The sequence below is a fragment of the Mustela nigripes genome, chromosome 16, assembly GCF_022355385.1.
Source record: "Mustela nigripes isolate SB6536 chromosome 16, MUSNIG.SB6536, whole genome shotgun sequence".
In the NCBI taxonomy this organism is placed as follows: domain Eukaryota; kingdom Metazoa; phylum Chordata; class Mammalia; order Carnivora; family Mustelidae; genus Mustela; species Mustela nigripes.
In genome coordinates this window covers 25,957,832-25,972,678 of record NC_081572.1, presented here as the reverse complement: position 1 = coordinate 25,972,678, position 14,847 = coordinate 25,957,832, and the positions used below count along the sequence as shown (strand labels likewise).

Here is a 14,847-nt window from a genome sequence, read left to right as displayed (position 1 = left end):
GAGGGAGAAGCAGGCTTCCGGCTGAGCAGGGAGCCCAATGCGGGGCTCAATCCCAGAACCCTGGGATCATGACCTGAGCCAAAGGCAGACGCTTAACAACAGAGCAACCCAGGAACCCCCCAAAAACTCTTTTGTACTTGTATTCCCTCTCCCTCCAAAATACTAAAACTTAAACCATTTCTTCCAGTAGCAATGTTCTTACTACTTCAAAATGGAAACTCACTACCCAAGAAATTGTTCTAGCCAAAGACTCAGTGAATCCAAATAAACCACTCATTGTAAGTTAAAGCTTGGTAAATCACAAGGAAAAGGACACTTACTCTTCCTTAAGTCTTTTTTGAAGCTTGTCTTTTGAAAGTTTACTTTCACTGGCATTTTTCATCATATCTTTGCGGAACCGATTGCTCATCATGTCAACCCTATTAAAAACAGAACAACAGTATGCTTTAAATGACCTTAAAAGATTTGTGGCAACTAGTTGTTGCCTTTACAAATTTGAGAACACATTTAACCAAATATAGGTCAAGACCTGTGAAGTACGCAATATCAAATACACATTAATTTTTGAAAAAAGATAAACACGTAATAGAGAATGCTCTGAAAAAATACCAATGACTAATGACAAAAATCACACAAATGAAGAAGTTATTTCCTGCCCATTAAACTGATGAAGTCTAAAAAAAGATAAGCATTGTTTTTAAAAATGGAGTGAAATGGACACCTTTCAATGGGAAGGTAAACTGGGAGAACCTCCTGGTCAGTCTGGCAGTTTTTATCAAGACTCTGACACATGCTCATGCCCTTTGATTAAGTAATTCCACCTCAGAAAATCCTTCTTACAGAGCAATTAGAAAGGAGAAAAAGGTTTATGCAGAAAAACATTTGTCTCAACATCAACCTATCAAAGGGAAAAATAGGAAAACCTATCTGACAATACCTACAAAAATTGTAGTTAATTCATGTAATAGACTATAATACATTTAAAATCATTTATAAACATTTTTATTCTTAAGCGGGGATAAACGCTTGCAAGACCATACAGTTTCATCTCTTAAGACCATAGTACTGACTGTTAGCTTTTTTCCTAGCCTTTTCTCAGTTTCAGACATTGTGCTAAGAGTTCCATATACATTATTTCACTTAATCTCAAGAACCTTCTGATATTACTAGTATTATTATCTCTGTTCGAAAGAGAAACCTTGCCCTTGATCACTTCGGAACGGGCCACATTAAAAGACAAACTCAGATGTGACACCAAACACTATGCTTTCTTTGCCATTCAATACAGCACACAAGAGACGAGGGCAGGAGAGAAGAACGCCAACACATTAACAGCGGTTCTCCCTCGATGTGAGTTTATGAATGACCTTTCCCTTTTTCTGCTTTACAGTATTTTTCAAATCTTCACGTAATCATATATTTGTAAAGAGAACTTCTTTAAAACTTACAAAATGTTATTTTAAATATCCAAAGGGAATCTGGAAGAAAAAATAGGCAACTTACATTTCATCATTTTCATCTTCTTCATCCACCCAAACTGGCTTCTTTTGAAACAGAAAATTATCTTTTGCTTCATTCTCCACTTCTGAGTCACCTGAGTCTTCCTGCACTTGAACCTAGAGAAGACAAATGCCCTCAAGCACTGAGTTTTTCAGCAGACGCACACACCTTACAGCTGGAATCCTTCTTAGGCCCGCTGATGGAGTAATGAGACAGAATGTTAACCACGGCAAATTCTGGAAGCAGAACAGAAAATGCGGAGAGGAGAGAATGGCACGGTATGCTGGAAAGGCAGGCAGGATGAAAAGTCAAGGAGTGAAAGCTGACATGCTGAAAAGAAAGGATCAAATAAGATGAGAAAAACAAAAGGTAAGTTGACAGAAGAGGAAAATGAGCTGGAAAAATCCCAGAACTACAGAAAGCATGGGACCAGAGGCAGACTAACATCAAAAACTATGTGACTGAATACTATAACTAAGTGGCATTTCATTATTCTTAGACATACTGCTTCTCCATTGTTCATAACAATTCTTGACCCCCTACCTCAAGAAAATTTACCCTAGACTATTAAATCTAAATCTTCACCACAGAAAACTCCCAGAAGTTGAGCTCGAGCTTTCCCAAAAACCGCTAATAGACATGTCCAAATATTTTCTCGCTCTTCTGTTACCAGCCTATGATCTTTCAAAGCCCAATAAATACCACCTCACAAAGACTGTTCCTTTGTTCTCGACTATAAAAAGTCCCAAAGGCCAGTTTTCCAGTAACAGTCCTCTATCTGCCAAAGAGATTTCTGCAGGTTCCCTCATAAGCACCCAAAGGAGATACTGACAATCAAATGACACTGGCCACTTGTGAGGTTGGTATTCATTCACCAAACAGGATTCTCGGTGAGGCTTTGCTTGGCCACGTCTCCTAAAATTTCACTAGCCTCTACACACACTCGTCTTCCTCTCCCTAACGCTTTTTTTTTTTTCTCTTCAGCACATGTCTCTGACATAGTTGCATTTTACTTTATCTTCTTTTTGCACCACTAGTACACATGGTCTAAAACAGCAAGGGACTTTTGTGTTTTTCTCCATTGCTGTGCCTCCTCCGTTTCCTAGAACAAGGCCTGGAACTTCCTATCTTGGAAGAAATTATCAGGTGTAGCATAAAAGAGATAATTAAAAGTGGCTCCTAAAAAGTGACTTAAAATGTGCAAAGGAAGGTGGGGGGGGGGTGGCTCAATGGGTTCAAGCCTCTGCCTTCGGCTCGGGTCATGATCCCAGGGTCCTGGGATCCAGCCCCAATCCGGCTCTCTGCTCAGCCAGGAGCCTGCTTCCCCCTCTCTGCCTCTCTGTCTACTTGTGCTCTCTCACTGTCAAATAAATAAATAAAATCTCTTTTTAAAAATGTGCAATGGGGGTAAAAAGGGATGATAAAAAAGCAAGCAGGGTTTTCATTGCCCGAAAAGATATGTGGCCCCCAACAAACGCACAATGATCTGGCGAACAGACAAATGCACGATCATTCTCAGAAGCTGGCCAGTCCATCACTTGGGAAGCTGTTAAAAACGCACGTTCTGATTCCGTAACTCCTGAATCCCGACAAGGTACTGAGGCAGGGGATCGAACGGCCACAAAGAAAGAAACACAGGGTTTCGATCTGAGCCGCGACAAAATGCTCACGACTGCCCTGCGCTACACAGACGTGTAGAGCGCCTGCTGGATACCCGGCGCAGGGGCTCCCCCGCCCCCTCCACCCCGGGGGCGGGGAAAAGCAAGGTCTCCGCCCAGTGGAGACTACCAGTCTGGCCCCCGTCGGCGCCCGCGTTCTCCGGCGCCCGCCGACCTGAGCGCTCCCGGCGCCGCAGGTCGCCCAGGCTCCGCCCCCGGAGGCTCACCGCCCACCGTGCGCCCCGCCTGAGCGCGCCCAGCCCGCGCGCCGCGGCCTCCCTCACCCGCGAGCCCTGCAGACGCCGCAGCAACGCGTCCTCGTTGTCCTCGACGTCGCCGAACACCAGCTCCTCGAGGCACCGTTCCACGGCCGGTTTGTCCTCCTCCAGCGTCAGGCGGTTCCGCTGCCGGAGCCGTCTCTCCTCCTCCGCCGCGACTGCGATCGCAGCGGCCGCTGCGCTCGGCCGGGCCGGCGGTTTCCGCTGGGATGAAGGAGCAGCCTTTCGGGGCGGCCCGCCCGGCCCTGCTCCGGCTCTCCGGCCCGGCTTCGTTCGGCTCTTCCGGTCCAGACTCACTCCGGGTCTCCGGTCCGGTTTCGTTCGGCTTCTACGTTCTGGCGGCATCGTTGGGTTGGAGAAGAAACGCAGGCGCTCACGTGGAACCTCGCTGCGCGTGCGCCGAGGCGGTTCGCTGTCCGCGGCCGCTGAGGCCCCGCGGGGTCGGAAGGAGCCTGCGCGGCCTGTTAGCACGTGACCAACACTCTCTCCCTACGTAACGCCCACTCCCCTCAGCAACCCCTCCCCGTAGGGGAGTTCCTCCGGGAGGACCGATCTTCCGGGTGGAGGGGGAAGCGGCGTGACTGGAGTGGAAAATTTTTTCCAACACAACTTCGCAGCTGCAACTGATTGAAGGGAGCACAAGAAAGCAGGAGTATAAGCTGGGATGACTGAATGAAACTTCTGCTCTTCTTCCTGACTTTTTAACCACTCGACTTAACACGAGCCGCGGTTGCCTTTTCCACCCCCTCGTCTTGGTACGGCCCTTGGAGTACGGAGCCTGCAGAGGGTCCCACGCTGGAGGAGAGAGAGAGGAGGGTATGTAGGGAAGTGGGCCAATCGGGGCGCGGGTCACGGCGCAGGCGCGCTGGGGAGGGAGGGCTATGCTAATGTTGTTGATATCCTGGGGCCACCCGAGTTAAAGGGGGGAAATCCGGGGGCTGCCGCAGCCGCCGCCGGTCTGGGCACAGCGGGGGCCCCCCCCGTGTAGTCGCCGTAGTCCCAGGGAGAGGCGCCTGCCCCCAGCTCGGGGAGGGGGCGCCGCGGGCCCGGGGAGCACGGACAACCCCTACCCATGAGGCCCTGATGGAAAACACAAAGGATCTGGTGAGAGCCGAGCGCGGCAGCCGCTTTGTGTGCCAGGTGGGGGGGACGCCTGCAGCTCCCCGACCCCAGCAACCCCTGCAGCTCCCTGACCCCCGCTCCCAGGCCTGCTTCTCCATCCCACGCCCCCTCAACCTCCAGAGTCCCCCTCCCCCTACCGGCCGTTAAACGATTCGGGGGGTTCCCCTCCCCCCACCCCCTCAGCCCGGGGCTTGGCGGGGGTTCTCTCTACTCCCTTCACTCTTTGGGAGAAAAATTTTAGAAGAAAGTTTTTCTCTGCGTCCCGCCCCCCCTCTCCCTTCAGCTCTGGCTGGTGCGGGGGGAGAGGGAGGCTGGGTTGGAGACTTTTCCTTTTTTAGCCGTCCAGGGTGGGAGAGTGGAGTCCTCCCTTGCCCCCGAGGGGCCTGGTTTGGGTGCTTTGCGGGGGAAGGTGCCTATCGGCTCCGGGGCGAGCGCCGCGAGGCATTTCGCACGTGGAGGTGGAAATATTGAAAGGGGGCGGGGTGGGCACGTGTGGGAGGGAGAGGTGGGAGTGGTGTTTGGGCAGCAGCCACCTGGGCCGCAGCTTTAGAAGGGGTCTAGGTCGGTGGGCTTTCGGGACGCAACGTTCTCTTTTGTGAAATGAGAATCCTAACATTTCAGAGTCGGAAGAGACATTAGAGGTCACCCAAAGCAGCCGTCCCCTCTGCAGCCTCTCTGACAAGTGGTAGGTAGTCTGGTCTCTGCTTAAACCTTTAACCAACACTGAACGCTCTCTGCTGCCCCGGAAAGCCCGTTCCTTTTGAATTGTTTGCCTACCCTTATTAGACCCTCTAGTCTCATTCATGTCCTTGTTAAGTTGCTCCCTTTTTTACTTCTCAAATTTTCTCTCACATCCTCCTCACCCACCCACCGCTCATTGGCCTATATTTTGTGTGCCAGGAAAGAACAGCAGGGAAGTGGAGGAAGGAGGATTTGAGTGAGAGTGAGGGCCAGCTGAAAACTTTGCTGGGTCATTTTCAAATGCGCTGGCTTGTATGCCTGAGAATGGTTGATATGTTTCTACAGGAAGCTTGGGAATTACAGTCTGGCTGTTTTCACTCACTAGTGCATCTGTCCGAAGGCAAAAAAAAAAATCAGCAACTCTGTATTTCTCCTCTCTCAGAGTGCATTTGTTTGTGCCTAAATTTTCTCTAAAGCTGTCTAAAATTGTCTTGGGAGGTAGTACTGAGGCTGTTAGAAGCATCTCTTGGTACACGGTGGCCAGTACTGCGCCCCTCCCCCTTCCTTTTGACCTGTGTCTTCCTTTCAAACTGGACTTCCTTCTCAAGTCCCTCCTTCACAGTAATTTCATTTCTTTTTTATTACTTACTTCTGAGGTTCGTTGACGAGATTTGAATTTTTTGTAGCGTACAAATTTTTTGTAGCATAAATTTTTTATTTGCGTACAGTTTGCGATAGTTTTCATGTTCTTTACATTAGTGTATGCCATTTATCACTCAGTCGTTGAGGTGGTTCCCTTTCTGCTGTTGTCCGTTAAGGTTTTCTAATGTTCTTCATTTGGTGAGCTGTGCTGCCTCCAAAAGTAGTTTTGTTGGCATAAAATCTTCAGGGTACTTGTTTTTTCTCTTCCTAATATAGTGAAGTGGAATCAAGACATAACAGATAAGATGTAGAAGTAATTATCTGGTCTAAAAGCCAGAGAATAAATTTCCTCTTAAAACTACCAGTACCCTGTTTAAAATACTGAAACATTTTTCTCTTTCCTCCTGTCATGACTTGAGACTCTTGTTCTGCTTTTACATGCTTACTTAGACTCTATTTTTTTGTTTGCCTCAACACCAGTGAGTGTTTAGAAAGAAAATAGCTGTTTTTTGTGTTTTGGGGGGGTTTTGTTTTTTGGGGTTTTGGGGGGGTTTTTTTGTTTTTTTGCACCATCTCTTTCTCTGAATAACAAGTAACTTCTATTTATATAGAACCCCATCTCAGGGTTTCTGGCTGCCTTGCAAATTACAGCAAAACTGTCTTGAATAAGTATTTGTTCATAAGTATCTTATGTTGGGCCATGGTTTTCAACAATCCAGTTTTTAATTTTATAGAGTTTGAGGTCATTTTCATCTTAATCTAGTGACTAGAATTTAACATGGAAATGAATAGTAGGTATAGAAAAAAAACTGATAGAGCTGTGTAATTCTGTCTTTAAAGTTCTAATTACCATGGAGTTCCAAGTTATTTTCCTGCTCACTTTAAACATGAACTGTCATGACTTAAGCTGACTGACTTTGGAGACATTTGCATTCTGATCATACTAGACAGGAACAACTGGTTTTATTTTTAAAGAAGACACTGTTGTATTTTTTGTGACTGGTTATATGTTGTCCTGGTTAGAGTCTAAACCTTCCTACACAGATGCTTCTAGGCCCTCAAATTGTTGAAAATATAATAGTCAAAAGAGGGTAGAGCTGTAGGTTACAAGTGAAAACAACATATTAATGTCATAAATACAAAACCGCTAGATCACTGAAAGCCAGGAGTGCTCAGTGGTTTGAGTGACCACATTCTAAAATTAGTATTCACTATTTTTTGGTTGCTCTTTCTCAGTTTTCTTCTTTAAAGTGTTTGCTGAATAAGATGTAACCTTTTCACATTTAAATATTAAGGTTAAGCCAGTTAAAATGAACATTAATTTCAGGGTTTCGATTCGAGAGAAAGATAAAAACATGAGGTCAGTAGAAGAGGAAGGAATTAAAATAAGCAAGATAAAATATGCCTCTTAACACTACTAGGGTATTGGTAACTGTCCAACACTACCTTTAGTTTTATGCAAAAATTGCAGATTGGTTTACATTTAATCTTTTTTTTTTTTTAAGATTTTTATTTATTTGACAGACAGAGATCACAAGTAGGCAGAGAGGCAGGCAGAGAGAGAAAGAGAAGGGGAAGCAGGCCCCTGGCTGAGCAGAGAGCCCAATGTGGGGCTGGATCCCAGGACCCTGAGATCATGACCTGAGGCATCCAGGCATCCCAGTTTACATTTAATCTTTTTTTTTTTTTTACATTTAATCATTTTAATGACTTTTTTTTTTTTTTTTTTTTAAGATACACACACACACACACAGTTAGACTTTTGCATCTTACTTTGCTGGAAATAGGAAAGGAAATAATTCCCATATGAAAAAGCCTGATTGAGATGATACAGTAAGAGAGGTACTGGCAGACTAGGATAGTGTTTCAGTTCTGCCACTGACTAGCTTCATAGTACTTGTCAGATGAGATCCTGGGCCTCCTTTTCTCATCCTCATAGTTGAAGGGCTGGTCTAGAAACAGCATTGTCAGATAGAGCTTTGTATGGTGATAGGAATGTCTTAGGTGTGTTTTCTCCAGTGTGGCAGCCACTAGCTAGCTACCCATGGCTGTTGGACACTTAAAAGGTAGCTAGTACAACAGAAAGACCCGGTTTTTCCATTTGATTTAACTGGTGTAAATTTAAATAGCCATAGGTCTGCCATGTTGGACATGGCAGATATACAAGAGCATTTTCCAAACTTAACTACTCATTAAAACAACCTCTTGGGGCTCTTGTAACCATACAAAACCTCTCTCCCGGTGATTATCATTCGGTAGGTCTATAGTGGGGCCTATAGGTGCATGCCTGACAAAGTTTTTATCAGATTGCTTAGGGAGGTACTCCAGTTCTCACTTCAGTATTGATGACTTAAAATGTAATGTAGTGGAAATAAGCTCTGGACAAAGTTGGCAAACTGGCCAGGCTCTCGCTCTGCCACCTCCTGACCTCTGATCTTAAGTAAATTTTGTAACCTCTTCAGGCATCATCTTTCTCACCTAAGTCTGGATTGAGCTTCAATTCCCAGGGTTTCTGTAAGCCAATTAGATGTGATAACCAGCATACAAGAAATTGCGAGCTGCTGTAAAGTATTAAGGTGTCTTCTCAAAATCCCTTTTTCTTTTCCCTTTTTCACTACTAACCTGTTACTACTTCTTATGGAATAGGTCCCATACAGTAACTCACTTAATTTAGTAATTTTTTTTTTTTTTTTAAGAATTTTATGTATTCATTTGTCACAGAGAGATACCACAAGCAGGCAGAGAGGCAGGCAGAGAAAGGGGGCCGGAAGCAGGCTGCCCACTGAGCAGAGAGCCTGATGTCGGGCTCACTCCCAGGACCCTGAGATCATGACCCAAGCAGAAGGCAGAGGCCTAACCCACTGCACCACCCAGGTGCCCCTAATTTAGTAATTTCTTGTTCCCCCCAACTATAGTTTGTAATCTATGTCGAGGATATGTACAGTAAATCTAACACTTCATTGTATTTCTGTTGCTTAGCATAATGATCTGTCTATATTGCTCAATAAATATTGGATGATATAGCCCATTGCTTTACTTTTAATTTTCAAAACTTTAGTTAGTTGGTTGCAGATTTAGACAACAAATAACCTCCTTCTGTACACATATGTGTTTAACCCTGTTTTTAATTTTTTCATTATTAATACCCCATGGTTGTTATTATCCAGTGAAAGTGTATCTTTTACACGACCAGCTCCAAATATATTTTCAAAAGATAAACACCATAGACACCTGGGTGGTTCAGTGGGTTAAGCCTCTGCCTTCAGCTCAGGTCATGATCTCAGGGTCCTGGGATCCAGCCCCGCATTGGGCTCTCTGCTCAGTGGAGAGCCTGCTTCCCCCCCTCTCTCTCTGCCTGCCTCTCTGCCTTCTCTCTCTCTCTGACAAATAAATAAATAAAATCTTAAAAAAAAAAAAAAAAAGATAAACACCAAGAGAATATCATCACCTTAGGTCAGTGTTTTTAGGTTATATCCAATCTGTTTAACTTATTTTTTGCTGTGTTCACATACTAACAAATGAACTCATTTGATTGCTGAGACTGCGTTTGCACTACAGCCCCAGCTTTAGTACGAATTCTGTTACTTGTGGTAGAGAAGATAGCTAATGATGATCTTTTTTTTTTTTTTAAATCACAAGTAGGCAGAGAGGCAGGCAGAGAGAGAGAGGAGGAAGCAGGCTCCCCGCAGAGCAGAGAGCCCGATGCGGGGCTCGATCCCAGGACCCCGGGACCATGACCCGAGCCGAAGGCAGAGGCCCCAACCCACTGAGCCACCCAGGCGCCCCTAGCTAATGATGATCTTAAGGTCCCTCTCAGCTACTGCTTTTCAGACTTAATTTTGATGCGGTCATCTTTTTTTAATTAGCTCTTAGGTTCATAATTAAGGATTCATAGCTTTTTTCTGAAAAACTGAAAGCCCATTTATGTGAGTTATTTTATCAGACATCATTCCTGTTGTGGTATGTGATGTTTTCCTTATTTTGAAGAGAGGGGAAACTGATACCCAAGTAATTGTTACATCCAAAGTCATAGTGTGGAGTGATGGAACCAGAACTTGAACCCAGACAGAAATGTGTATTTCTTATATATCTAAGAAAACCTTCCTTTTGCTCACTGTTGCTTTAAGCTATAGAATACTGTTGTATAGAATATTGTCCTCTCCTGTCATTCCCTGGTTACTTTTCAGTTTCTTTAAGGGAGTTATTTAGTATATTACTGTTTTCAGTTTTCTCTTGATTATATCATTGACATGAATTTATTCTTTCACATTGGTCTTGTGGAAAACAAAAACCCAGTAATCTCAAATCCTCACTATTTATCATCCTCCTAATAGTAAGCTGGGAAAGAAGAAAAGCATTTAAGGCCTGTGAGTTGTATCACCATGCCAGACTGCTTTTCATCCTGATGGTAGAATGACGAAAACCAGCAAGAGCTAAATAGCTCTCTAGCTCGTATTGAGTCCAATTGTCATAGATCCCTTAATTTCTTAGTTTTAACTTTGTGAGTTCACACATAGAACCTTCCCAAATTCAAGGATTTAGGACACTTCATGACAAAATCCTGGGAAGTTATGTGGGCTACTGAACCCTATTGGTTTGGATAATGGAGGGTTGATTAACTTAATGATGAGTTTATTCATGTTGAAATTATGCTCTTATTACTTTGTTGTGTATTTATTTGTGCTTGCATTTAGAATCTCAAATATTTTCTGTAAAATTTTTGTTGAAAAGTTTTACCTTTCAACTCTTTTGTAGATTTTATAAGGTGGAAGGTTCATCAGAGTGATAATTACAGTAGGGAAATGAAATTTAACTGTGATCTGTGACTCTTCTTTACATTTTGTCACTATGAAAACCTTTTTATTTTTTCACTATAGAAGTATTACACATTTGCTGTTTAAAAAAAGAAAATGAAAATCATAGAAAAGTTAAAAATCATCCTCTTATTCCATTGTCAGCCTGTTAATAGGTTAGCTGCTCCTTCTAGGATCTTCCTAAATGCATATGTGAACATAGATACATTAGTCTGTGCGTATACAGCGTACGTTGTTTCTTTTAATAAAAAGTGAGTCATGCCATTTCTATTTTGCGATTTATTTTTTGCCCTCAGTATCTTGCCTGTTACTAATCATTCCCCTACTGGTGGTTAGATGGCCTCCAGTTTCTCACTATTAAGTTATTGCTTCAAGAAACATCTTTCCATATAGATTTTTGTGTCCTGTGAGTATTTCTGAAGGGCAGACTTGAAAAAGTAGAATTACATGTTCAAAAGGCATACTCCTTTTTTTTTTTTTTTTAAAGATTTCACAAACAATGTCAGATTGCATTCCAAAAAGATGGCATAAGTTTTCCTTCCTATCAGTATATGGGCTATTTCACACTTATATTTGATCATACATACATATCATACATGATATGCCAGATATCATCAATCTCTCCATCTTTATCAGCTTAATGAATTTTAAGAAGGGAATTTGTGCTTTGTAGAAATTGACCTTTGTTTTTATAAAAATAATGAATGTACTTGATAGTACAATGTTAAACAATGGTAAAAGTGCCCCCCAAATAGGATCCTTTACAGCAGTCTCTTTCTCTTCCCTATACAGCCCTCATAAAACAAGTACTTATAATTCTTGCAGTTTTTTCACCTAGAATATATCTCTGTAATTCTAAATATTAGGCATACATCACTCAGCATATGAATCCTAGGAATTTTTACTTTCTCTGTGGTCCATATATGCCCATACCATATATACCCAAATATTAGGTGAAGTTTTTTCTCCTCCAGTTATCCCATCATCATCTACTCAAGATCTTAAATAGTCACCTAACATGATTTTTCACTTTTATTTTGAAGAGTAAAGTGTTCAAAAGGGCACATTACTTGAAATAGTTTTTATTTGATCCTTATTACCTACGCTTATAGAAGGTAGCTGACAGAAAAATAATTAAGAGGGAAAAAAAGAGAAAGGTTGAAATTAAACATAGATCTAAGATTATTTTCTTGACTCCTATTGCTAGTATTCATTTTAGTTGTATGACCTCGGACAAGTTGCTTAGCTTATTTGAGCCTCTGCTTCTTCATCTATAAAATGGGAGTAAAAATAATTGTGAGGATTTAAATACATTACCATTCATTAAGTGCTTAGAATGTGCCTAGCACATACTGAGCATCCTACAAATATCAGTTATATTAATCATAAGAGACCTTTTACAAATCACTAGCAAAAATAGTCCAGTAAGACACTATTATGGGATTTATGAAAAAAACTCCCATAGAGCAAAATGTGTTTCTGAACCAAATTATATGAAAATGTAGACGACTTACTCTAGGAAACTGTTAGGTGATACAAAAAGTGAATCTAATAATGATAGGTAAAGTGTTTCAGAAAATGGGAAAACCAGTGTTTCTAAGATTGTAAATCTACACATTCATATTTAAGTATTACTGTTTTGGAGAACAGTGGCAGCAGCCTGATCCAATTTTCCCATCCACCTTTCTATAAACCTTTAAAGCCAACAGAGAGCGCATATCCATCACACATCAGGTTTCAGCATTATTAAGAAACAGGTTACCACGACCTTCAGATTACCTCTATATAGAGATATAAATCAGATTCCAAGAACTTCTGCCCAATCCTGTGGACGTGAAGAGGAAGAGAGAAAAGGCTTAACAGGTTCACTGATAGAATTTAGGGCCATGCAAGACTTCAGTGTAGCCCAGAATATCACGTCCAAAAGAGAATCCGCCACTGAGGTCCAAAGTATTGAACACAGCTTTGAGGGCACCTGGGTGGCTCAGTGGGTTAGGCCGCTGCCTTCGGCTCAGGTCATGATCTCAGGGTCCTGGGATCGAGTCCCGCATCGGGCTCTCTGCTTGGCAGGAAGCCTGCTTCCTCCTCTCTCTCTCTCTCTCTCTGCCTGCCTCTCTGCCTACTTGTGATCTCTCTCTGTCAAATAAATAAATAAAATCTTCAAAGTATTTAACACAGCTTTGAAATTTGGTAGTTTGCCCCTTTAGCCACAGCTAGGGGCTTGAAAGTTAGCAGTGCCCAGAATCAGTAACTTCAGTTACAAGCAGTACTTTATAGGGAAGGGGTGGACACATGGCAGTGAGGAGAAAGAGGGAAGAGGAGAAATTAATACTCTTTCAGAAAAAGAAAGAGAAAATCAACTTAGGAGTGTTCTTGAACCAGGAACTTGACCGTGAAATGAATGGCAATAGGAATGAATGGACTACATGTAGACAGAATACGTAGGAATATTTTCTACTACAGGAAAAAATGTGAATCAGAACATCTCAACTGGCGAAAATCTTCCCCTCCCCCACCCAAAAAACATAAGGCAGAAGAAAATTGACACAACACTCAAAATGAAATAAAATGTCCTCAAACCATTGTTCGGGGATATGAGGAAAAAAAGAAAACCTTGAGTCAGAAATCTAAAACTAAGAACAGAAACAGCAAGAAACAGGGAAAAGATCAGAGTATATTAAACTCAGAAAAACAGGGGGCGCCTGGGTGGCTCAGTGGGTTAAGCCTCTGCCTTCGGCTCAGGTCATGATCTCAGGGTCCTGGGATCGGGTCCCACGTCGGGCTCTCTGCTCAGCAGAGGGCCTGCTTTCCCCTCTCTCTCTGCCTGCCTCTCTGCCTACTTGTGACTTCTCTCTCTGTGTGTCAAACAAATAAATAAAAAATCTTAAAAAAAAAAAAAAAAAACCCTCAGAAAAACACATATCAGAACTGAAGACTAGTTGTAAGGTTCATACCAAACATTCAAATGCAGATATAATAAATGACATGGAAGAGCAGCAGGAGGATGGTCAAGAGAATGAAAATGAGATTATTTTTTAATTGACATTTTAAGTGGAAGATGGGTCCAAAAAGTCTAATGTGTAGTTGTTGCCTCTCAAGAAGGAAGAATAGTAAAGCCATAATATCCAAGAAAGCTTTCTGGAAATGAAGATCTGAATTTCTATATCAGAAGTTCATACCAGAAGGTAAACTGCAGGATACATTCTAGTAAAGCTGTAGGACTTTAAAGATACAGAAAAATTCTCCAGGCTTCCAGGTGAAAGATGAAGTACATTAAAAAAAGGCCGGGGAAGTGGACTGGTATTCGATTTCTCAAAAGCAACATACAAAGCAAGACAATAGTGGTGTAGCATAAGGAAAGAAAATGCTAAGCAAAGATTTTTTATATCCGCTCAGCTGTTTTTCAAGGGTTAAGACAATAGAAAAAGCTTTAACCATGCCAAGAATTCAGGGAATACTGCACTCACTAGCCCTTCCTGAGGAAACCGTATGGGAAATTTTCTGCAAATAAGATGGATAGTGATTGCATGTGTATTTGAACTAAGGTTAAAATTAGGAATAGGGACATAAGTAGAATAGTACATAAATGTTACAGGTTCTGACAAAGTAGAAAGGGCAGCTAAAAAATGTGGGAGGGGAAAGGAAAAGAACTAAGACTAATAATTATAGATTAGTTATCACAAGGGACTCATGTGAAACTAAAAGCAAAGATTAGCTAAGGAAAATGATATATGGAAACAAAGGATTTAAAGGTAAGCTTTAGAAAAAAAAAAAATACAAACCTTTAGAAACACTGAAATGTTTAAAAGGCCAAAGAAAACCATCATAGAGAATCATGATGCCCACGGTAATTATAACAAAATAATATGACAATTGAAGTCAAACCTACCAGTCACATCAGTGAGGATTCTCTCACCAAAAAAAAAGATTTTCAGATTGGCTCAAAAATCAAAATCCAATAAACTATTATTATATGTCAATTATATTTCAATAAAAATAAAAGAAGGAACAAAATCAGAATCCAACTTTAATATGAGGCCCTTAAAACAGTTAAAAAGACGGACAAAGATCAACCAAGCAAATAGAAATAATATGAAAGCAGGATTGGCAATGCTGAAACCAATTTCACAAAGTAGAAGCCAAACAACAGGC

The 14,847-nt window shown here is 42.1% G+C and overlaps 2 protein-coding genes across 7 annotated transcripts in view; one reads left to right on the top strand and one right to left on the bottom strand.

The window, feature by feature from the left end:
• Positions 1-3,895, bottom strand: part of UTP18 (UTP18 small subunit processome component) — a 41,857-nt gene extending 37,962 nt beyond the window's left edge. Inside the window, exons 1-3 of the mRNA XM_059381156.1 lie at positions 3,443-3,895; positions 1,504-1,616; positions 321-419 (exon numbers count right to left, since the gene is read on the bottom strand). Coding sequence (XP_059237139.1) covers positions 321-419; positions 1,504-1,616; positions 3,443-3,781 — 551 coding nt within the window. The 5' untranslated portion in view covers positions 3,782-3,895. The remainder of the gene's footprint in view (positions 1-320; positions 420-1,503; positions 1,617-3,442) is intronic.
• A 142-nt stretch (positions 3,896-4,037) lies between these two features.
• Positions 4,038-14,847, top strand: part of MBTD1 (mbt domain containing 1) — a 68,856-nt gene continuing 58,046 nt past the window's right edge. For 4 of the 6 annotated variants that reach the window (XM_059381155.1, XM_059381151.1, XM_059381152.1 and 1 more), the window contains exon 1: positions 4,288-4,540. In XM_059381155.1, the coding sequence (XP_059237138.1) occupies positions 4,520-4,540 (21 nt within the window). In that variant the 5' untranslated portion in view covers positions 4,288-4,519. Of the gene's footprint in view, positions 4,253-4,287; positions 4,541-5,179; positions 5,244-14,847 lie in introns of those variants that run through there. The other 2 variants (XM_059381154.1, XM_059381153.1) reach the window with 2 other exon arrangements.